The following is a 24336-nucleotide window of genomic DNA, read 5'->3' on the forward strand; positions in this document are numbered from 1 at the left end:
CAAGCAAAAGCAAATACACAGCAAGGCCTTGTCGTCAGGTTTCTTGTCATGTTTCTCATTTGCAGTTCTAGAAGTGCTAAATAAGGTTTGAAACTTTTATATTACACATTCATTTCATATGGATGGACCTTCAAAAAATGAAATATGCTGTTAAGTTATATCTGGCAAGCTTTTATTTGCTTACTGTACAAACAGAAGATAAAAAAAAAACTAAACAAATAGGTCCCATACTGTGTTTGTCCTTTAAAAAGAGGTAATTGCTGTAACGTCGCAACTAGGTGGAGCTTTCCTAAGACGTTTGTCATTGATTGTTGCTGTTACAGCAAATAGATTCTCCTTAAGCCACTCCCCACGATCACTCGGGATTCTGTTTTTTAAATAGGCGGGACTACAAGGGGAATGGGGTTGTAATTTGTGTCCGCGACCTCAATGGGCGTGCACTATACAGCTCGTTGTGAAGGAGGGGAAGGGGGGTGTTATAGGAAAATAGGCGTGGCTACTTTTAGCTAACCAATGAATTGCTGTAAAAGCGTTGAGGCGGGCGTAGGGAGGGAGGGGGATTACCGAGTGACCTTGGTGGGTGTGGTTTGAGGAGGAGAAAGCTTTAGCCGGAAGTGTCTCGCGACTCGTCTGGCTGTCATTTAGCTTCGGTCGGTTCTAAGGAGAAGGACAGCGGTAAAGGAGTATAAAGAAAGAAAAAAATATATAGAAAAAGATACAAATAAAAAATGAAACTAATAGAGTAGCATAAAGTCTGTACATTAATATTTCTATGTCAACACTATATATTAGTGAACCCAGGGACCGGCCGATGACGTAATTGGTGTTTTTAAAATAGTTAAAAAATACGATAAGATAAGGCTGCGTCATTCAGCACTAGGGAAGACGGAAATATTTAAATAAATACTGTATTATAAGAAAACAGCACAACAGCAAAAAAATATCACGGGTTTCTAGTTTTCAATTGGAACGGACTCGTCCGAGACGTCGTATTTATAGAAAAAAGGGAGTCAAAGGAGGTGAAAGAAGTGTCTTTTACAGAAACCTTGAGTTGGGTTTTTAAAACCAACAGTTTAATAACATATTTATGTAAGTGTTTTTGTTATTTATTTCTGTGGAGAAAAACTGGCCCAAATCCTCTGCAAACAGAAGACGTCATCAAAAAATTTCCTGCATTTAAATGGCGTGTCAGGATAAGGTGTTTGCTTAAAAATAAAGAAAACACGAAAAGGTACTGATTATTTCTTAATATTGATTAAAGACTTGTACACAGAATTGTAGCCAAGAAAATCTAGTTGTGTAAATGTATGTAAATGCAATTTATTATTATTATTATTATTATTATTATTATTATTATTATTATTATTATTATTATTGTAAATTCTGTATCTCATTCTATGTAAAAGTAACAAGGCTATAATTAGGATAGTAAAACTGCGTTTCTGTGTGACAACAACTGTTATGTTTAAATAACAAGTGGATAGAAAAGATACCGGATTTAATTCGTTATTGCTAGATATTTTCTTACCGGTAACAAATAAAATAGCATGCACCTAATTGAATTTGGAGCTCCTCATAATTAAATAATCTTTTTGGTTTTTCTTCTAGGGGGGAAAATAGAAACTGAACAAAAAATACTGTCTTGGGGGAATAATATTTTGGAAAAGATAAATGGGGGATTACGGGTTTGGAGTCTTAGTACAAAATAACACTGGTAATAAATCAGCTTTCCCAGTAAGATTTCATCCACATCTGCAACCTCCACATCATCATCATCAAAATGCATCAGCAAGTCAGGCTGCTTTCATAAATAATAATACAGCTGCCAATGGCAGTAATGGTGGATCAGCTTGGCTTTTTCCTGCAGCAACCACCCACAGCAACATGCAAGATGAAATTCTGTGTTCCGAAAAATCCAAAGCCCAACAGCAGCAACAGGAAATACAAGAAACACAAGAAAAACAGCAGCTGTCTCCCAGCCATCAGGAAACAGGTATCATATCTGATCTTGAAAAGGCAAGATCAGAGGAAAATAAAGGGGAAAATGGCTCCCCAGAAAACAGTAATGGAAAGGAGAAATTAAGAATTGAGTCCCCAATTTTAACAGGATTTGATTATCAAGAGACTTCAGAGCTCGGGACTGCTGCACAGTCCACCACCTCTTCTGCTTCCTCTCTGACCGGTTTTAATAACTGGTCAGCGGCCATACAGCCCTCCCCTTCCACAATCATTAATGAAGATGTTAGTTTCTTTAACCCTGCTGCCTCTGCTAATAATGGGCCTCTGCTTTTTCAGAATTTCCCACACCATGTCAGCCCCGGCTTCGGAGGCAATTTTTCCCCACAGATCGGACCCCTTTCACAGCATCACCCACCCCACCCGCATTTCCAGCACCCTCACAACCAACATCAACAGCACAGGAGGTCTCCAGCTAGCCCCCACCCTCCCCCTTTTCCACACAGGAATGCTGCTTTTAACCAGTTGCCACATTTGGGCAACAATCTCAGTAAGCCGCCCTCTCCCTGGGGCAGCTACCAAAGCCCCTCACCTACCCCGTCCTCCACTTCATGGAGCCCTGGTGGTGGGTATGGTGGCTGGGGAGGTTCCCAGGGTCGGGATTACCGCAGGGGCCTCAATGGTGGGATGACACCCATTAACTCCATCTCCCCCTTAAAGAAGACATTCCCAAACAGCCACATGCCATCGCAGAAGTATTCCAGGACAAGCCCAGGCTTTACCCCGAAATCCTGGATGGAGGAGAGCATGAGCCGGAGTGATAACATATTCCCATTTCAGGTGAGGCTGAGAAGCTACCCTTTTTGTGAATTATTCCTTTCCCCTGTTTTAAAAAGAAAACTTAATCTGTTTAGCAAAAGGAAGGCTGGCTGTTCAAAGCTGTAACTTTAAATGCCACAGGCCCAGATGACTAATGTAGCTCTACCACTCTGTACTGTAAGATGCTCCTTATAGGTAATAAAATACAAAGAATAAGTGAGTCAAAAACAGAGTTTTTGATCTATAAAGTAAGAAAGCTGATTATTTCAGGAAAATAGGCAAATATACTATATGCACCTATATTACTGTAGTCTAAACGTGTTTATTTTTTTATCTTTTTACCAGCAAGTCATGGACATGAAAAGGGCAGATTTACATTTCTCATACAATAAAGGTGATTAGTAAAGGTTTAACTTTTTTTTTTTGCAGTGTCAGCCTTTTGGATGTTATAAGTAGAATCAAAATGCATAATCTATAATGCCCTATCTGAGAAGGATTTGGAAGTTCACCTTTTAATTGGTGATAACAGATTTCCTTGCAGTGCCAGAGAACGAGATCTGCTCAATAAGTGATTGCTACGAAAATAATCTGGCATTGATTTGGTTACATAGTATAAAGTTTGATAATCCAAGTTTTTAAAAGCAATCTTATCATAGCGTCAGGATGATAACATTTTAAATGTTATAAAAATAAATTGTCAGGTTTTGTTGAGATAATATGTAGTTTGCAGCTCTGCCACCAGGAAATATCATTTTAACCAGCAGCTTCAAGTATGTACTCAGCAAAACCATTATTGGTGAGAGGCCTCTATCCATATTAACCCAAAGCCAGAACTCCCAGCAGGAGCACTTGTTTTTTTTTTTTTTTTTTTTTTTTTTTAAGGGTTGAAATATCCTTTGATGAATGTCAAACTCATTTCACAAAGAATGTCGTAGACAGTCCTCTGCTTTAGAGGCAATTTTATTTTTGGTACTGTGATACAGGCATCTTATAATCTGTCCGTTCTAAAAAATCTCACATCTGTCTATCTCTCTATCAGGTGTGTCTGGAGGATGATAGAATGAGTTAAAATGTTATCCTAGTTTCTTGCGAAAGGGTAACGAGTTCAAGGTATAACAGAAAATAGCTCCTCCGTAGAATGTTCACGACTAAACAGAGGAAGGTTTGTCATTGCCGGTGTGGAAATCAAGGATGTCCTAACTGCATACAATCTGTCAAATCAAGTAAATGCAACATCAGTCTAAATACTGTTACCATACCTAGAATTGTTACACAACATTCAAGCACATCTGGATCCACATGCATGCTGTAAAAATACAATAATATCTAGCTTACAAAAATTAAGTTTTGCACTGTACAGAATATCATTCTAGATTTGGTTAGTTTGGCATATACAGTAACAAGGATATGCTTGTTATTCAGGGGTATTGCAGAGCAGTGGTTGATCAGGTGTGAAGGTAATGTGCATGGATAATGTTTTTTTCTGGGGCTGGGAAACTAACTGTATATAAATTAGCTAGACGGTTCTTGACAGAGCCAACAAAAACTGCAGTGCAGCTAAAAACCAACAAAATGGCTAGTGGCCATATTGATCTGGACTTGTTTATTTAAAAAAAAAAAAAAAAAAAAAAAAAAAAAAAACTGCACACTGAGATACAGTAGCTCTGTGTATTCCAATATGTTTATTTGATGTTTCACTGTTGGACACCAAAGGTAGGGAGTCCCATGGTACAATATCATATAGAAAGTCAACAGTATATTATCAGTTACTTTTTTTTTTTTTTACTTTTTACTATTTCGGCTAAAATTGTTCCAACATTCGTCCGTTTCTGCCTTGTCGCACTTACAGTATGTTTGTACCGTCTAAATGGAAAGAAATCTGGATCAATAGTTAATCAAATTTTTTTTGTACAAAATGGAGTTACTGTCATAAACATCTTAAACATAGTATAATTTATTTGGAACCTGACATTAAGTTGACTAACAAATACCGGGGTTAGTAATAACATTTGCACAAAGCGAATTAAAACTGATGAGTACTAGTTGATGTCTGTGTCTTGGTAATCCTGTGCTTAAAGTGTACAGATACACTCTCACGTTCACAGGCTTGTGTTTAAAAATCAATTTTCTAACAGGGTGTAGCAGTGGTGAACAAACATTCAAAATGCATACAAAACTCAGAACTGAAACCTCCTTTCATCGCCCCTAGTCATGCCGAATTTAGCATTATTTTGAGATATGCGAATGCGTGTGATTACTTATGATATTCATTCATTCATTGTCGTGGTTTAAATGTGAACTCTCGGTGTAAACAAAATGTACTTTTTAGACATCAAAACAGTATAAAAACATCCATTTCCTCACATTACGTTAAATTTTTCAATTATATATTTATTTTTTGAAACCGCCCAATTGCCTGAAAACAAAACATTTATTTGGTGGGTCGATCTTTAATCAGTGTAAAATATTAAAGTATTTAAAACTATAGATTTAAAGGATGATTGCTTAACTATGCCTTATAACTAATGTATTTGTTTGACAAGATTTAGTGTAAAATATTAGAATAACAATTTCATATGGCCGGTTTCAATGAAACGTAATGTGAGGAAATGGCTAGTCACTTGAGCTGCTTTGTGTTTTGATGTATAAAAGTACATTTGGTTTATAATATCGAAAGTTTATATTTAAACCACAGTGATGTATAAATTAGTAGTGTATTGCATCTTTGAAGTAAGAGTAAAGTAATTTTACAAAAATCCTGAAGATTTATACCAGGTTGCGACCACGCCCCCCTCCCCACCACAAACGAAGAAGACAATGATTTGGAAACAACACAAGGAATATGGCAGAGAAGAGGTGGCACACTTTTTCAAATAACCTGGCTTTTCTCAATTTGACTGGTTGCAGTAAGTCTATGCCTTTAGAAAATAAGACGTACTGCAAAGTTTTTGTCTATTGTGACAAAAGCCTGAGTGGCATATTTGTGGTGGTCATCTACCTTTTAAGATAGTTGATTTTAAGCTAAATATTTATTTGTCTTTTCTCTGGTTGTTCAACAGATTCATTACTGAGGCAGGGAAACCCAGTCAGTGTTTCTGGGAATGAGCATTAATGTTTATTGTATATGTGTGTATTTTTTCTGTTTTAATCAAATAGAAAACAGATCAAAATGTTATTTTCTTAGGAAAATAACACTTAAGCCTAATATTTTAGGGCCCGCATCAGCTGTTGTTGATTCAGACTCAGGAACTTCACATAAGGACTAATAAGTTTCAAAAGGTATTAGTACCATTATTTTATTAGTTTCTAACTCTGAATACCAATGTGTAGGTCTAAAACAAAATATATAAATTAGTTAAATTATGTATGCAGCTTCCTTCATGTTCGGATCAGCACATAAAATATGTATCTCCTGCAGCTGATCCTATTACAACTTAATTTCTCACATGGGTTTATTGAAATTAACTGCATTAGTACACCCAGCAAACAATGTTGTCATCTTTAATGTATAATAGTTTTAAGTAATGTTTGTTTCTGTACTGCCAGTCTTTTCATTGGTTACTATTTGCAAGGTCCATCACTATCACTTTTTAAAATAAAGGGTGATTAGAAATTAAGTTTACCACACCAATGATGTGACACACTGGTGTGGTAAACTTACTTTCTGGTCACCCTGTATAATATTAAAGGGGACTTGCTTTGCTTTTGAAGGGTGTGCTTAGCATATTTGTTCCTCCTTTGCTGCTTTTGTTTTTTATTCACTGAACTTGTAAGCCAGAGGTTTAATAAGTAATTGAAATGCTGCAGAATATGCATGGTGTCTTCAAAGCTTCCGGCTTTTCATATCTAAATGCACAAAAAAGTTGACCGTTTAAGTTTTAGTTCATAGTCCTATGTGTGTGTACAGAAAAAAAAAAAAAAGAAAAGATAGGTGTTTTGACACGAGAACCATTATGAAGTAGCTTTGGTTACAAAAATACCTGCTTATTGAAAAGGTCATTCTTGGTCCTGTGACAGAGGATGTGCATTTTACAGTACTTGTGGCTGTATGTTGTATCTTTAGTGCCACAGATGCATTGATTTGTTTAAAACAACAAAAATATATAAAAATATGTTTTTTGTACAGTATGTAGTCTATTTGCGATTTGTTTTATTTATTTATTTATTTTTTTACTAACACTTGCATAACATGTTAATTTAATTTCAGTACCACGATTCCCTTCATATTACGTGCACTAAACAGTGGAATGTAAAAGCAATATGTAGTACTAGGATTCAAAAAGTGTGTTTACTGTGTTGCATGCCGACAGGCTGCCGTTACAAATTCTGACCTTCCCCCTGTCGATGAGGTTGAGGTTAAAAGCTCTGAAATCACGAATGCAGACGAGCCCATCTTCCATTGTGGGAAAGACACTAGCAGGTGTCCTGTTCGTGCCCAGGTTCTGTCCTGCTACACATGAACTTACTTATTGATTGATTTTTGTTGTTCCCCACCCAGCCTAGTTTACTGTTTCATTTACATACTTTACCTGTTAAATGTTCATAAACTTAAAGGCACTTATTAGAATCCAAAGCTGCTGCTGTTTCCCTTGGTGTTTCAGCATTCCCCTACTGTATGTCCTTGTACAAGTTATTTTAAACTAACAATTTATTTTATTTTTTTTTATTATTCCTATATGGTGCTGTCTTACATGTGCGAATCTAAACGGATGTCAAAGTTGCACTCTGCGACTGCATAATCAGCCTTGCTCCTCATTTTTAGTGCTGGCTAGTACTGAAGTCACAGTTGTAGGCAGTATCATTTCTTTATAGGCCAGAAGCTTAGGTACTAGAGATGGTACTTGTGAGTCTCTAGACCTCAGGGAACAGGTCACAGGAAGGAGGAGTACAATGAATTGATGAGAGAGAACTTGTAACAAAGAAAAGGGGCATGAAACATAAAGAGGTCATAGAAAAGCAAACCATTACAAAAATAAGTATAGATAGGCTGATGAGAAAGTACTGTAGCAGTATTTGTGCAAGCCTCAATATATTGTTACAGTATCTGGCAGTGCAAACAGTAATAAGACACTTTTACATTTCATCTGACCTTGTACTTGGTACTGCTTTCGTTTTTCAGTGTAAACCTTAAAGAAGTACTTGATGGAATTTGTGTAGGCATCTACCCAACATTTACACAGCTTAAATGTCATGAAATATTAAATATTTAATTCTACGTTCGTGGCAACCTTGCTGTCGACTCATTTCGTAGATAGATTGTTGCCCGGAACAGTGGACAAAAATATATATAGTACTGTGAACAAGTATTTGCCCCCTGTCTGATTTTCTGCATTTTTGCATATTTTTGATACTCAATGTTATCAGATCTGCAACCAAGATCTAATGTTAGATAAAAGGGACCCTGAGTGAACAAATAACACAAAATGTGGATACTTATTTCATTAAAGAAAGTTATGCAACACCCAATGCCCCAGTGTAAAAAAAGTATTCACTCCCTTAGACTCAATAACTGGTTACACCACATTTAGCAGCAGTAACTGCAAAAACGCTTCCTGTAGTTATTGATCAGTCTCTCACAGCGCCGTGGAGGAATTTTGGCCCACTCCTTCATGCAGAACTGCTTCAACTCAGTGACGTTTGTGGGTTTTTGAGCATAAACTGCTCGTTTCAGGTCCTGCCACAACATCTCAATGGGGTTTAGGTCTGGACTTTGACTAGGCCATTCCAAAACTTTAAATTTCTTGTTCTTCAACCATTTTGATGTAGACTTGCTTATGTGTTTTGAGTCATTGTCTTGCTGCATGACCCAGCTGCGCTTCAGCTACAGCTCATGGACGGATGGCCTGATATTCTCCTGTAGAATTCCCTGATACAGAGCAGAATTCGTGGTTCGTTCAATGATGGCAAGTCGTCCAGGTCCTGAAGCAGCAAAGCATCCCCAAATCATGAGACTACCCCCTCCATGCTTGACTGTTAGTATGAGGTTCTTACTGTAGAATGCAGTGTTTGGTTTTCGCCAGACATAATGAGGCCCGTGTTGGCCAAAAAGTTCCACTTTTGACTCATCTGTCTATAGAACATTGTTCCAAAACTCTTGAGGATCATCCAGGTGCTTTTTGGCAAACTTGAGATGAGCATTCATGTTGTTCTTAGTGAGCAGTGATTTCCACCATGAATCTCATTTTTGCCCAGTGTCTTTCTGACGGTGGAGTCATGAACACCGACCTTAGCTGAGGCAAGAGAGGTCTGCAGATCCTTGATGTTGTTCTAGGGTTCTTTGACTTCCTGGACAATTTTATGCCTTGCTCTTTGAGAGATTTTGGCATGACAGCCACTCCTGGGAAGATTCACTACTGTCCCAAACTTTCTCCATTTGGACAATATGGCTCTGACTGTGGCTTGTTGGTGCCCCAGAGCCTTAAAAATGGGTTTGTAACCCTTTTCAGACTGATAGGCATCAAGAACTTTTTCTCCAGAGGTCTTCAGGAATTTCTTTTGATTGTGGCATGATGTGCCTCTAGAACCAGGGTGCTGACAACTTAATTCTGATGGTAAGGGCCAAAGTTAGTCAGATTTATATTGGGCAGGGCTGGCCCAAATCAGGCCTAATCATTAACCAAAGTATTCAAACAACTGACCCTAATTATCCCTTTAATTGGGTTGAGTTAACTAGAGTGGACAATAACTTGTGAATAAGTTCTGACTCTGACTCCCTCTGTATACTACTACAACCCCCAAAAAGATCTGAACAAATTCAGTGTGAAAAATATACAAAAATGCAGAAAATCAGATGGGGCAAATACTTTTTCACGGCACTGTATATATATACAGTGCCTATAGAAAGTCATTATGCCTTTTTTTTCACATTTTGTTGTGTCAGCACTTCAGAGTTACATGCATTTAAGTGAGGGTTTTTTTCCACTTATCTACATACCGTACTCCACAATGTTAAGGAGAAAAAAAGTTTTTATTGAGAAAAAATTATATATTAAAAATACAAAACTGAAATATAATTGGATAAGTCTCCACCCCCCTGAGTTAATGCTTGGTTGAAGCACCTTTGCACACCTAGATTTGGCGATATTTGACCATTCTTATTTACGAAACTGTTCAAGCTCTCTCAAGTTCCTAGGGGAGCGTTGATGGACAGCAATCTTCAAGTCATGCCACAAATTTTCTATTGGATTTAGGTCAGATCTCTGACTGGGCCACTCAAGGACATTTACCTTTTTGTTCCTTAACCACTCCAGTGTAGATTTGGCTGTGTGCTTTGGGTTGCTGTCATGCTAAAAGGTGAACTTCCGTCTCAGTTTCAGCTTTCTTGCAGAGGGCAGCACGTTTTTCTCAAGGACTTCTCTGTACTTTGCTCCATTCATTTTCCCTTCTATCCTGACACGTTCCCCAGTCCCTGCCAATGAGAAACATCCCCATAACATGATGCTGCCACCACCATGCTTCACAGTAGGGATGGTGTTCTTTGGGTGAAGTGCTCTGTTGGGTTTGTGCCAAACAACGCTTTGCATTTAGGCCAAAAAGTTCCATTTTAGTTTCGTCAGACCACAAAACTTTTTGCCACATGGCTACAGAATCTCCTGAGTGTTTTATTGCATACTTCAAATGGGATTCAAGGTGGGCTTTCTTCAGTAATGGCTTCCTTCTTGCCATCCTATCATACAGGCCAGATTGGTGGAGTGCTTGGGATATCGTTGTCACATGCACACTTTGATCAGTCTTGGTCATAAAAGCCTGTAGGTCTTGCAAAGTTGCCATTGGCCTCTTGATAGCCACTCTGATCAGTCTCCTTGCTCGGTCATCTAGTCTGGAGTGATGGCCTGATCTGTGCAGGCTCTTGGTGGAGCCACTTCTTAATAATCATCTTGACCATAGTCCAAGGGATATTCAAGGCCTTAGATATGTGTTTTATACCCTGATCTGTGCCTTTCAACAAGTTTGTCCAGGAGTGCTTTTGAAAACGTCTTGGTGCTCATAGTTGAGTCTTTGCTTTGAAATGCACTACCCAGGAGAGGGAACCTACAGGAACTGCTGAATTTATCCGGAAATCATGTGAATCACTACAGTTTAACACAGGTGGAGGTCATTTAACTGGTGTGTGATTTTGAAGGCGATTGGTTACATCCTAATTTAGGATTGCTATTACAAGGGGGATGGACACTTATCCAACCACACTATTTAAGTTTTTATTTTTAACAAATTTCTAGAATATTTTGTTTCACTTGGAAGTTGTGGCGGTAGGATGTGTAGATAAATGAAAAACCTTTTTTTTTTTTTTTTTTTTTATGCATTTTAATTCCAGGCTATAAGGCAACAAAAGGTGAAAATTTTGAAAGGGGGTGTAGACTTTCTATAGGCACTGTGTGTCATATATATAGATAGATAGATAGATAGATAGATAGATAGATAGATAGATATAATATAAAATAATTATACCGTATCATTTCTGTGACTTTTTGTTTTTTTTTTTTTTTTTTTTTCTTAAATGTGGCTGACTTTCCAAAGACAAATTACTTTATACCCTCTTTGATTTGCCTGGTTTCATTTTGTTTTTCTAAATATAGAACAGGAATGCTAATGTCCTGTGTCTCTGATATTCAGTAGGTCAAATACTGTGCAGATTGGTTGTCTCGTCCGAGAATAATTACTCAAAGTTATGTTTGTTTAAACAGTGTTTCTGTGTATTTACCCACAGGAGCGTACAAGGTCATTTGATGGTTTCAACATGCACTCTTTGGAAAATTCCTTGATTGACATTATGAGGGCTGAACAAGACTCGTTAAAAGGTATGTTTTTTTTCTGTACACAGCATCATGTGTGGTGTTGGATGCAGTGCAATGGGTACACCTCTTTTAGTAATGTTTATTTATCTTTGCTACAATTACTGTATATGCAAGTTTGTTTTTCGGTGTGTTTTTTACAAGGTCAAATTCACACATCTAAAAACAATAAATAAAAAAAAAAACCCACTAATTTATATTTTAAATTGCTTTTTTTGTCACTTTTACTCAGAAATTGATTATTTTGTCCCAAGAAACTTCTAAAACTTTTTTTTTTTTTGTAAGTGATTCCTATAGTAACAAGCCCTTTTTTTTTTGCTGCTTTTGACATTTGGGCTGGGTCACCTGTAAGTATACATATCTAGTCGGAAACTTTTCTTTTAGAGGTTGTTGTCTTAGCAGTGTCCTTTTTAAGCTGAAGTTTACTTTTGAGTTCTCTAATGATTGGTTTATCATCATTCTTGCTCATCAAAAGATAATTGCTATAACAACCTAGACGTTGCCTAGGTTGCCTAACATAGACGTTACCTAATTGGCAACCACTGAACATTTTTACAAAATGATTGCTAGTAAAAGTTAATTACTTGTAGCAGCAGGAACATGATTGATATAAACAAAATGAAACGGACTGTATTTAACCTGTGACAGTCACTTTGAAAAGCTAGAGTATATACAAATGATTAATCAGTCATCTCTCAAGTAGTTTATATGTTTTGATCTTAACACATATTCACTGAATGCAGGAACATGGGCAAGGGTAATAGCAGAATAAGTTAACAGAACGGTGAGAACAACTTTAATACTCACAGAGCTGAGTATAATATTCTGAAATAGGGTGTTTGTGAACTCTTATCTGATCTATTTCATAGGAGGGAATTTCCTTCAAAGTTAGACAATTCTCAAAATAACACATAGGAAATACTGAAGTTTAAAAATGTATTGGTTTTTACTAGAGGTGGTAAAAGACCCTAAAAGATACCTGCTGTATCAATAAAATGCGTCATTATTGTAGGATAACATTTACAAAATATTAACTTTTATTCAACCAACAATACTTGGCATACTTTTGGAGTTACACGCTTGTCATTTCCTATTCATATTGCAGATTGCTAGTATTACAGCAGCCCTTCTTTCCCCAGCCATGCTTTGAAAATCAGAACAGTGCTAAAACAGGCCACACTCTTGTACTGTTACTCAGGATGCTATAACCACCAACAGTTAATTCTATAAGGAAACTCAACCGAGCTTGCCCTAAGACAGAATTGTGCAAGGTGTTCACAAAGTTCCTGTACATAGACAACTTTTAACTGAAACAGCATTTGATACAGGGGTGTTAATGATTTCGAGTTTAAACGCCAGTAAAGTATCAAACGTTTTGTAATGTTGCTTAATCATTTAAACTGTCAAAGATGTGCAGGTCTGATATTAGGAACAAGAGGGTGTCTTGTCACATGGCATCATTGTCACTGGATATTCAGCTCCTAAACATGCTTTTGCTCATGTGACTAGCAATGTCATCTTCGGGAGTTCGAAATAAGCGAAGCCTTGTCTGGGCTTATTGCAGTAGAAAGGGACACCATAAAAGTTAATGTAGACTCTTTTTTCTTGGTTATTCTGGTTTACATGCAAATGTGTTTCTCTTAATCAGGAAAACTATCGATACTGCACATCAGTTAGTTAAGCAAAACCATACATATGTGTTTACAGCTGCAAATATTTACAGTAAACTGTGTGTATGTGTTGAGTGGTGCACCTCAAGTCATATTTTAATTACTAATAAATCCCCCCCCCCCAATTAGGTCGCTTAGGCTTCTCGCACCCGGGAGCAGACAGTCCTTTGCCGATTAATGGTAAGCAAATGTGTTGATTGTTGTATTTTATTTTTGTGCAGTGTAGTTTTAGAGTCTCAGTAGGAAAAAATGACAGTCTTTACAGCTGTTTGAAATCAGTTGTGTTTATTTCCATCAGCAGCAGATTGAGATCAAGCCTATTTCAGTTGTAACTCTGGCAGCCCCCGTTGGATATTGCAATGACATGAGTTTGATTTATTTATTTTTTCATATTTTTCATTTTGGTTTATGGTGTAGATGGAAACATTGCTTTATTCAATTGTCATACAGTAGTGCTAATGATCTGCAGACAGATGTTACAAAAGCTAAGAGGCATCCCACATTTTCTTTTCTTTTTGTGGTCAACTCATGAGCTATAATCAGAATATATATATATATATATAATAGAATAGAAACAATAGAAAGAAAGCAACGCTGATGTACAGGTAAGTAAGCTGAGGTGAGTGGGGGATGGAGGGGGGTGATGCTGGGACGCCAGAGTCACTGTTGAGCCTTCTTGAGGTGTCGTGGGCTGGTCAACGAAACACCAAGGGTGGAAGGTGCCCAATTGAAGACCCCAGAGATGTACCCTACTTAACTCAATCCAGGCAGTTGTCATACTGATGCACTGGGGAGACTGCACTGGGTTGATCCCCGGAGCCAGCATCACAGCCGTTGTGTGTGTTGATGCGCTGGGGAGGCAAAATGAGCTGATTCCTGGAGCCAGCAATATACTTCAGCAATCAACACCAGACAGAAGGATATCTACATCATCAGATGGAAAACAGTGCAAATGGATGGAGATGCAGATGGATCACATTAGTTTAGTGCAAAGCTACGTCTTAGTTGGTGCTTATCTTGGCGAGAGCCGAGTTCAAATCAGCATGAAGCTCAGCATCTACTCTTATGTAATGGAAATCATTTATCTGAAGGTAGTACTTACTAATAGCTGGTTTTATAACACTATGTAACACAATTTTTGTCCCTGGGTAGTAAGTGTTATTTCCTAATTGCTTATGCCTCAAAAGTATAGCAAATGGCTATTATTCCCCACAAACTTTGCTTTTGTGACCAGGACAGTGATATTTCAAAATATCACTATTTTCAATGGGAAAATGTGTGTCTTTTCGTTCACATAAAGTCAGAAAAAAACAACATATGAATCCAAATTAACATGTATTTATACTAAAGTAATAAAAAAAATGACTACAAAAGATTTAGAAGTGAGTAGTTTTTCGAGATTTACGGTTATACTGTAAATTTACAGTATAATCGTAACAGAACATAAATAAAAACAGGAACAAAAAATAAATAAAAATTTGTTACACGGTGTAATCAGTGTTATCATAATTTTGAATCATGCTTCATTTTAAAATGTTAAGGATACATTTTCAGTACTTTATTTTGTCCAAATAAGTTGTCCGATATGTAGTCATCTGTTTTAAAAAAAAAAAAAAAAACGTGCTTTTTTTTTTTTTGAAAAGTTGTTTTTTTTCTTGTTTACATGCAGCAAGGACATATGGGAGACGGCGAGGTAAAAACAAAAAGAAAGATAGTATAATCATTGTTGTGTGTGCATATGTGTTAATAATAATAAAAATCAATGTACAGCATTTCTTTTAACAGCAATTTAAATGTAATTGAGCTATATTTAAAAATCTAATCATCTACTGTGGCTATCTTTAATAAGTAACTAAATAAGAAAGAGAATACACACACACACACACACACACACACACACACACACACACATATATGTTTTGTTTAATAATCCATCCATACAAGAAAATGTCAAAATTATTTTTATATTTCAGAATTGTTTTGTCCTTAAATCCTTTTTATATGGCACTAGAAGTCCCAGTTTTGCTGATAATTGTGTTTTAAGGAAATGCAAGATCAGTAAGCTGAAATTAACTATAGTAAGTGTATTCTTGCGCAACCGATGTTGTGTGTCTGCCTTTTATAACTTGCTGAATGCAAGTTTGGAGTCGTTATAAAAATTAAAAACACGTGGGCTGTATATAACATGTTTAATTTGTGTAGCTTTACCACAGTGTTTGCTGTTTCGACAATGACAATAAATATTCTAATTCAAGCCTGAGATTTCAGTTATTTTTCTTTTCTTGTTCCAAAGCTTATGTATATTAAATTAATATCCCGGAAGAAGTTATGTTACATAATGCTTCCCTAAGGCAGTATCACTTAACCGACTCTTTCAGGATGACTACTGCAGTTGAAATGCCTTGCGAAATTCTATTGCATTCAAACCATGATGGGGGAACAATATGTTGCTGTCTAAACATGATTTTTATCTAGAATGTGCACAAAAAGCATTGTAGTTTCAAAAGTTTTGGGCTGTTGCATTGTATTAGTGCCCATCTAACAGCCAGTAGTGGCTCTCCACCCTATTGACAGCGTTCTAGCATTTGTTTGAGTTTTTCCTTCGAATACTAATATGCTGTATCTACTCCTTTTCTTTTTTAGGTCATTCATCCTTGTTTCCGATAGAAGATGGCTTTCCTGATGATGATCGTGCTGAACAAGGTCTTACTGGGTTAGGCTCTCCGCACTGCTTTCCCCACCAGAATGGAGAGCGAGTCGAACGTTATTCACGCAAAGTATTTGTTGGAGGCCTTCCTCCCGATATTGATGAAGGTAATTGCAATAAGAACTGCTGTTTTTGTTTTCTTTCACTTACATCCGGTGCTGCCCTGCCTGTGGTATACCTAATCAATTGTTATTGAAACTTTAACCAGCTTTACAAGATAAGAAGAGTAGTAGGTAGTGCTGGTCTATATATATATATATATATATATATCTTGAAACTGCACCTTTAAGAACTAAATTGCACAAGTCGGGTAGTGGCTGTATTAATAAAGTTGATGTATTTATTATTATATTTTAGAAACACATCACACGATTTTAGTTTTAGTTTTAATACTGATTTTTATTTTCATTATGATCTTGTAGATGAAATTACAGCTAGTTTCAGAAGATTTGGCCATCTTTTTGTGGATTGGCCTCATAAAGCGGAAAGCAAGTCTTATTTTCCTCCTAAAGGTAGGTTAATCTTTTTAGAGCTGCCTAAAATTACCTGGATTTATTCAGGTATTCAGACCTTTGAATATAAATAAAAAGAAGACATTGACCCATTTAAGTATGTACAACTGATTTCATGCTTGTCACTTTCTCCTCAGGTTATGCATTCCTCCTTTTCCAAGATGAGAGCTCTGTGCAAGCTCTGATCGATGCCTGTATTGAAGAAGATGGAAAGCTCTACCTTTGTGTTTCCAGTCCAACCATTAAAGATAAACCAGTATGTATTTAAATTGCTGCTCCATAACACAGTGTATTTTCAGCTTTTATTGTTTTTTATTACTAAAACTGATAATAGAATTAATTGTTTAGGAATGTGATACAGGCTTGAGGTTTGCTATTTTTTTTTTTTTTAATAAATATTAACACAAGCAGCTTCAGCACTTATTTTATTTATTTATTTATTTTTATAAACGTAGGTCTTGCAAATTTTCAATTGACTTCTCAGAAATACCTCACAGTATTTTTGTTTTCTAATTTTCCTTCACATTGTGTTTAACTGTAGGTTCAGATTCGCCCATGGAATCTTAATGATAGTGATTTTGTGATGGATGGCTCCCAGCCTCTGGACCCAAGGAAGACTATTTTTGTTGGTGGTGTTCCACGCCCATTGCGTGCTGGTAAAGTGCTGTTTCAGTCAAAATAGACTAAAAGCCTTCAAACCTCTTTTAAATAAGCTGTTGTATATAGTTGGTTTTCCTTGTGTTTTAAAGTACTTAAGTTTTTTTTGTGAAATTATATTTAGGATGAATCTTTTGACAAAGTGATATTAAATTTGAGCCAGGCTTAATTGGAAACTAACATCTGTCAAAGCAGCTGTTTTATCTGTTTTATGCAATGTATCTGAAAACGCAGAAAATCCAACTAGCATATGTAATGTACAGTAAATAGAATTTTAGTAATTATGGTACTTGGTTAGATAAAAGTTGTATAATTAAGCTTAATATATAATCGAACAAACATGGTAACATGTCTTATTTCTCTCTCTCTCTTTCTCTCTCTCTCTCTTGCTCTCTCTCTCGCCCCCTGTCTGATTTTCTGCATTTTTGCATATTTCTTACACTGAATGTTATCAGATCTTCAGACAAAATCTAATATTACATAAAAGGGACACTGAGTGAACAAATAACACAAAATGTTGATACTTATTTAATTTATTTATTAAAGAAAGTTATGCAACACCCAATGCCCCTGTGTGAAAAAGTAATCACCCCCTTAGACTCAATAACTGGTTACGCCACCTTTAGCAGCAATAACTGCAATCAAATGCTTACTGTAGTTATTGATCAGTCTCTTACAGAGCCTTGGAGGAATTTTGGCCTGCTCCTTCATGCAGAACTGCTTCAACTCGGTGACATTTGTGGGTTTTCGAGCATAAACTGCTCATTTCAGATCCTGCCACAACATCTCAATGGGGTTTAGGTCTGGACTTTGACTAGGCCTTAACAAAACTTAACATTTTTTGTTCTTCAAACGTTCTGATGTAGACTTGATTGTTTGTTTCGGATCATTGTCTTGCTGCATGACCCAGCTGCACGTCAGCTTCAGCCTAAGGACTAATGGACTGACATTCTCCTGTAGAATTCTCTGATACAGAGCAGAATTCATGGTTCCTTCAATGATGGCAAGTCGTCCAGGTCCTGATACAGCAAAGCATCCCCAAATCATGACACTACCACCACCATGCTTGACTGTTGGTATGAGGTTCTTGCTGTGGATTGCAGTGTTTGGTTTTCGCCAGACATAATGGGGCCCATGTTGGCCAAAAAGTTCCACATTTGACTCCTCTGTCCATAGAATATTGTTCAGGAACTCTTGAGGATCATCCAGGTGCTTTTTGGCAAACTTGAGACAAGCATTCATGTTTTTAGTGAGCAGTGGTTTCTGCCTTGCTACTCTGCCATGAATCCCATTTTTGCCCAGTGTCTTTCTGATGGTGGAGTCATGAACACTGGCCTTAGCCGAGGTGAGAGAGGCCTGCAGGTCCCTGGATGTTGTTCTAGGATTCTTTGTGACCTACTGGATGATTTTACGCCTTGCTCTTGGAGAGATTTTGGCAGGAGGGCCACTCCTGGGAAGATTCACTACTGTCCCAAACTCTCTCAATTTAGACAATATGGCTCTGACTGTGGTTTGGTGGAGCCCCAGAGCCTTAGAAATGGCTTTGTAACCCTTTCTAGACTGATAGGCATCAACAACTTTTTTTCCAGAGGTATTCAGGAATTTCTTTTAACTGTGGCGTGATGTGCCTTTAAAACATGTGTGCTGACAACTTCATTCTGATGGTAAGGGCCAAAGTTAGTCATTTATATTGGGCAGGGCTGGCCCAAATCAGGCCTAATTGTTAACCAAAGTATTCAAACAGCTGACCCTAATTATCCCTTTAATTGGGTTGAGTTAAAGGGGGGGGGCAATAACCTTTTCATACCTGAAGATTGCATGTTTGATTACCTAGCAAAGAACCAAGAAGAACCAAACCGGTGTCATTTTTTCTCTCAGACTCCCTCCCTATACTTCTACAACCCACAAAGATTTTAACAAATTCAGTGTGAAAAATTAGCAAAAATGCAGAAAATCAGACATGGGGCAAATACTTTTTCACAGCACTGTGTGTATATATATATATATATATATATATATATATATATATATATATATATATATACATACACACACACACACACACACACACACACACACACACACACACACATTTACTTTTTTAACTGTACTGTAATAAAATGTTTAGCTTTTAGGTAAATAACATGGAAGGTTTCAGTAATTCTGCTTTTAAATTTATTCTCAAAGGTGTGTCTATTACTTAGTTAATGTGTTTGTTTTTTATGCAGTGGAACTTGCCATGATAATGGACAGGCTGTATGGAGGGGTCTGCTATGCTGGCATTGACACAGATCCAGAGCTGAAGTACCCCAAAGGAGCTGGGCGGGTCGCCTTTTCTAATCAACAGAGTTACATTGCTGCTATCAGTGCTCGGTTTGTGCAGCTGCAGCATGGAGAAATTGATAAACGGGTAAGTTTACTGTGTTTTTTTTTTTTTTTTTATTCAAAGAAAAATACAAAACAAACCAAAAAAACCTTCAGTTTTAAATACAGTAGACAAAATGGAAATACAGCTACAAAAATATATATTTCAATTTACTTAAATACACGATAAACAGCATGACCATACTACAGTCTATTTTATTGTATTAAGTTTCTTTTTTGTACCACTGTATGACTTATAATTAAGTTTACTCAGAAGTACAACCCATTCATTACATTCGACTGGAAGATAAAATGTAGTATTTTGCTTCTCCAGGTGGAAGTGAAGCCATATGTCCTTGATGATCAGCTTTGTGACGAATGTCAGGGGACCCGCTGTGGTGGGAAGTTTGCCCCATTCTTCTGTGCCAATGTTACCTGTCTTCAGTATTACTGTGAATATTGCTGGGCTGCTATTCACTCACGTGCTGGCAGGGAGTTCCACAAGCCATTGGTAAAGGAGGGAGGGGATCGCCCTCGGCATATTTCATTCCGTTGGAATTGAAAGGTGCACTGTCGTCTTGAGCTGCAAATGTCATACAAATAAATGCACTTTTCTGTTGCTGGTTCCTTTTTACATGTCCCGTTTCTTGAAACTGGAATTCTATATTGAAGTGAGTACATGTCAAGTAATCCTGTTTACCTTTTACTCAATGTGAGATATAATCATACACATGGATAGTTCAATACATTAAAAAATCATACTCCCTTTTTGAGACTTTAGATCTCTGTGTAATGAACCTTACAGAAACCGATCTGGCATGCTTTAAGCATGATAAATAGAGGCACTTTTATACCTGTGAAATAATTTCCTCATAAGGCAAGGGCTTTTTTCCACTTATGATGTATTAGGTTGCCACTGTCATTTATTCCAGGAACTTGTCAAATATGTCTCTAAATATACTTGAGGACGGACAACGGATGACGACAAAATGATTAATTTGACATTTATTGGAAAGACATTTAAAACATAAATAAATAAACCCCAACAAATTTAATAAAAATATTAATGAAAAAGGTAGTTCTTGACTTGGCATAGAAGTATAAAGGTTTCATGCTAGAGATGGGTGCACTTATTTTTGTACTTTTAGGATGCAGATTTGAGAATAATTGCCCTAGTAGTTAACCAAAGCTTGAGAAAAAAAAATGCAGACTGGTGTTTTCTTTCCTGCAGTACAATTAATGCATTTTCTTTAAACCATCCTAATGCTAGAGCTTACTTGGTGTACTAGCTGTTTAGCTTTTGTTCTCAATTTTTACATGCAAAACCTAATACCTCGAGCTTTGCTGCTAATGTATTGAGTATGATGTGAACGACTGTCTATTTCCCCGCAAATTAACACAATAAAAAAGGGAAAAGGAATCAGCACAAAGCTGTACTTTTAAAAATGCATTTCCAGTTACATCTTTTGTATGGATAGAATTGCAGGCGGGGTTAGAAATTAACAGTTTCTACAGGTTGTACACTGACCTTTTTTAAAAGAAAAAAAGGAATAAGAAATATACTAGCTACAAAGATTACCTACCAAAATTAAAGTTAAGAACATTAATGTGTTCAGGAAAAAAAGAAAATAATATGTTAGCTCCCAGTATTTTTTTTTTTTTTTTTTTTTTTTTTACTGTGGTGTTATTCAGTAACTGCTAATTTTAGGCCCTTGTCTGTGTCTATTTGTGCAGATTTCCCACCCTTGTTATGCTAGTTAAATTATTTTTTTATATAATTTATTTAATGCAGGAAATACACTGACAGAAAAAAAAAATATTAAGTGAAAAAAATACAGATTAAAAAAAAAAAAAAAATGAAACCCGCCACCTTCATAATTTTCTAGTGCCAACATTCTTGAGATTATTGCATGCTTTAGTATAACTAATGTATAGCATGTGATGCAGAGTAAGTATTTCTGTTGTTGCATGCTTTGCAGGTTGGCTTGTAATATTTATAGCCACTTGTAAGTTATTCACTCAAAGTAAGACTGCAATAAAGAGGTAATACCTAGTGACTTTAGGGAACTCCAACCAAAGATGGTTGTGCAGCAGCAAGACAGACATCATAACTGTTTTTCTTATGATGTTGTGATGGAATCCAGCAAACCAAAGATTGCCTCAAATTGTTAAAGAACAGTCTAAGACCTTAAACATTGCAGTATAACTAATAATTTTAAAGCAGAGGCATTTTCAGAATAAATCCACAAAGTTTCAAAGGTCTTGCTAGACAGTTAGGTGTATTAGGAAAAAAAAATCTGCATTAGCTGAACAGATGTGATGGAAAAGAATTGCTTATACTAGTGTTGGTATTGCAGTAGTACCGTAGGATCTGCAACGTGCTTACATATAACTTATCAGGGATTATATTGCTGATATAACATATTAATATAGTAAAATATTATCCTTCTGTTGGCTTGGTGGTGTGCAGTTATACAATTTTTAACATAAGTTTGTGGTGTGGTGGGTTAACATTATAGTAGTATAACACTTTATAACAATTTTCTGTTAATGAAAAAAAAAGACATTTTATACATGGCCTGCTGATTTTTTGGTACAGTGTTTTCTAGCAATTATTTTGTCATGCACATAGATACATTTATTATGCACTACTTTTCTATATCTTTTTTTTTCCAACAGTCATTTTAGGCTTTTTTTTTTTTTTTTTTTTCACAAATGGGAAAACCCTTTTTGCAATACCTCAATTTTTCACATTGTGAAGGGTAGCTTTTGTACTTTTGTTATGGAGAGATCTGCATATATGGTAAACTTCATTTAAAAAAATTGAATAATTTTAATATATATTATTTTCAATTCCGCTTTTTATACATTTCAGTGCTGAGGAAACTTTTTTAACTAATAAACGTGCATTGGCTGTGCCGTTTTAAAATTTACAGAGGAGAGATCGAACGTGTATCGTTATAGAAAATCCTATATCTTTTTCACTAGATGTTGCTATATAAACTGAAAAAATATCTGGTCTTAAAGCATGACAAGAATAAGTTGCTGTTTTAAACTAATATTTCTTAACATGTATTTTCTAAACATGTATTCAGCACGTGGCTATATTAAAGTACCCATTTTTTGGTTCCCATGTCACCTAATGGGAGTGAAACCTTCGACTTTACAAAATATATTATATATATATAAATATATCATATATTATAATATATATATATATAATAGACATTTCACGTAACCGACACAGGCGAAATTTTAAAGTGGTTTAAATAAAGAAAAAATTGGTAATGTTTGGCTGTACCATTTCACAATCCGAATGGAACATAGTTAAAAATATTTTAAATCCACAAAATATAAATATAGCTAAATATAATATATATATATATATATATATATATATATATATATATATATATATATATATATATATATATATATATATATATAATATATAGATATATATAGATAATATAGTTATATATATATATGATTAATATATATTCTTGAACTGCCAATTAGCTGATATTGTAATCCTTAGCATGCATGAAAAAAATACAACAAAAGATTAGCTTTTAAAATGAATTGTCGTGGTTGTGATACAGACGTGTTTATAAACCTTTAATTTCTTAAGGACCCCTCCATGTGTTAATCTATATGCCTTCTCCATACACAGACCTCTGTGGAATGCACAAATAAAACGCTAAAAAATTTTGCAGTGCAGAAATTGAGCATTTTAAAGGACACTGTTGGAAAGACTTGATCATTGTCCCCTTTGTTTTGAAAAACTAAACCTTTCACGATAGGGGACTTAAGACTTGAATGTGGTAAATGTTGCAAGTTAACCTTCGAGTTGTTATGTGCAATACTTTTTTTTAACTTTTTCAGAAAATAATCTTTGCAATGTAATTCTTTAATGCCATTTAATTGCAGACATTTAAAAAAGATGTTAATATGTTTTTCACAGTCATTTTCTACTGTTAGTGTAATCCTTTTCATGCTGGTGTTTGTAAAAAATCTAAATATTTGTACTAATATAAATTGAAGTTATTTTTAAAACATTAAAAGTTTTGTGCTCATTTGCTTATTTTGTTACTTTATTTTAAGCTACTGTGATTGATAGCATTGTAATTATTAGGTCAATAATGTATTTAGCAGTTTTATTGGTATATTTTTAATTGGAATGTAATTAATTTTTATAATTTTGATCAGAATTTGTTCTATTTTTGAGGTGAAGCTTTTAATATGTTAGTGTCTAGTTTTTACTAATTGCTATATTGTGCTCAACAATATATGGTTCACATTTTCAGAAGGAAAAGATATTTAAATATTTGTCTGTTAATGATGTTACTTGATGGCAACATTTCAGTAGTTTTTAACTGTGTATGGGAAGGTTGTTGTATTTATTAATAGCATTTTTTACTTAAGATATCACATTAATTTTTATTATGTCATTTCACATTTATAAGTTCTTATTTTTGTATTTTTCTTTCTAATTAAGTTATATAATACAAATGTCCTTTTTTCTAGAGTTGGTCTGTAAAAGTGCTAGTGAAAAGAAAATCTAATGTTATTAAATTGTTTGCAGCCAACTATTTATAACAGTATGCATACTTTTTGAATATTTGTAATGTGAAATGTTGAATGAATAAAACGTAATTGTGAAAGGAAGATGGAGTTTGTCTTCAGTGCCATCACATGTTATACATCTGCAGTATGGTTGCTTCAAAAAAAAAAAAAAGAAATTGTTGTTTTAAATGCAGGTAACAGCCATGAGCACAACTATTTATGCTGTACAAAGCCCTGTATGCTATACAAAATGCCAAATAACAGAGCCACTGTAATATACTGGATTTAACATG

General features: G+C 35.7%; 1 protein-coding gene across 3 annotated transcripts; it reads left to right on the forward strand.

Annotated features, from left to right (window-relative positions):
- Positions 1-614: 614 nt before the first annotated feature.
- Positions 615-20096, forward strand: LOC121324240 (cytoplasmic polyadenylation element-binding protein 4-like). 3 transcript variants are annotated; one of them, XM_041265908.1, is made up of 11 exons: positions 615-1231; positions 1609-2796; positions 11483-11573; positions 13367-13417; positions 14907-14930; positions 15881-16051; positions 16367-16456; positions 16594-16712; positions 16998-17112; positions 19342-19523; positions 19812-20096. In XM_041265908.1, exons 2-11 carry the CDS (start codon positions 1672-1674, stop codon positions 20037-20039), a joined length of 2196 nt encoding a protein of 731 aa, XP_041121842.1. In that variant the 5' UTR covers positions 615-1231; positions 1609-1671; the 3' UTR covers positions 20040-20096. The 3 variants fall into 3 exon arrangements, with proteins under 3 accessions (XP_041121842.1, XP_041121843.1, XP_041121844.1); XM_041265909.1 differs by lacking the exon at positions 14907-14930; XM_041265910.1 differs by lacking the exons at positions 13367-13417; positions 14907-14930.
- The last annotated feature ends 4240 nt before the right edge of the window (positions 20097-24336 follow it).

Source organism: Polyodon spathula, chromosome 12, assembly GCF_017654505.1.
Source record: "Polyodon spathula isolate WHYD16114869_AA chromosome 12, ASM1765450v1, whole genome shotgun sequence".
Classification (NCBI taxonomy): Eukaryota; Metazoa; Chordata; class Actinopteri; order Acipenseriformes; family Polyodontidae; genus Polyodon; species Polyodon spathula.

Coding starts and splice junctions, on each gene's coding strand:
- LOC121324240 (XM_041265908.1), top strand. CDS start 1,672: ATGGGGGATTACGGGTTTGGAGTCTTAGTACAAAATAACACTGGTAAT. Junction 11,574..13,366: donor TGAACAAGACTCGTTAAAAG/GTATGTTTTTTT, acceptor CCCCCCAATTAG/GTCGCTTAGGCTTCTCGCAC. Junction 16,713..16,997: donor CAACCATTAAAGATAAACCA/GTATGTATTTAA, acceptor GTTTAACTGTAG/GTTCAGATTCGCCCATGGAA.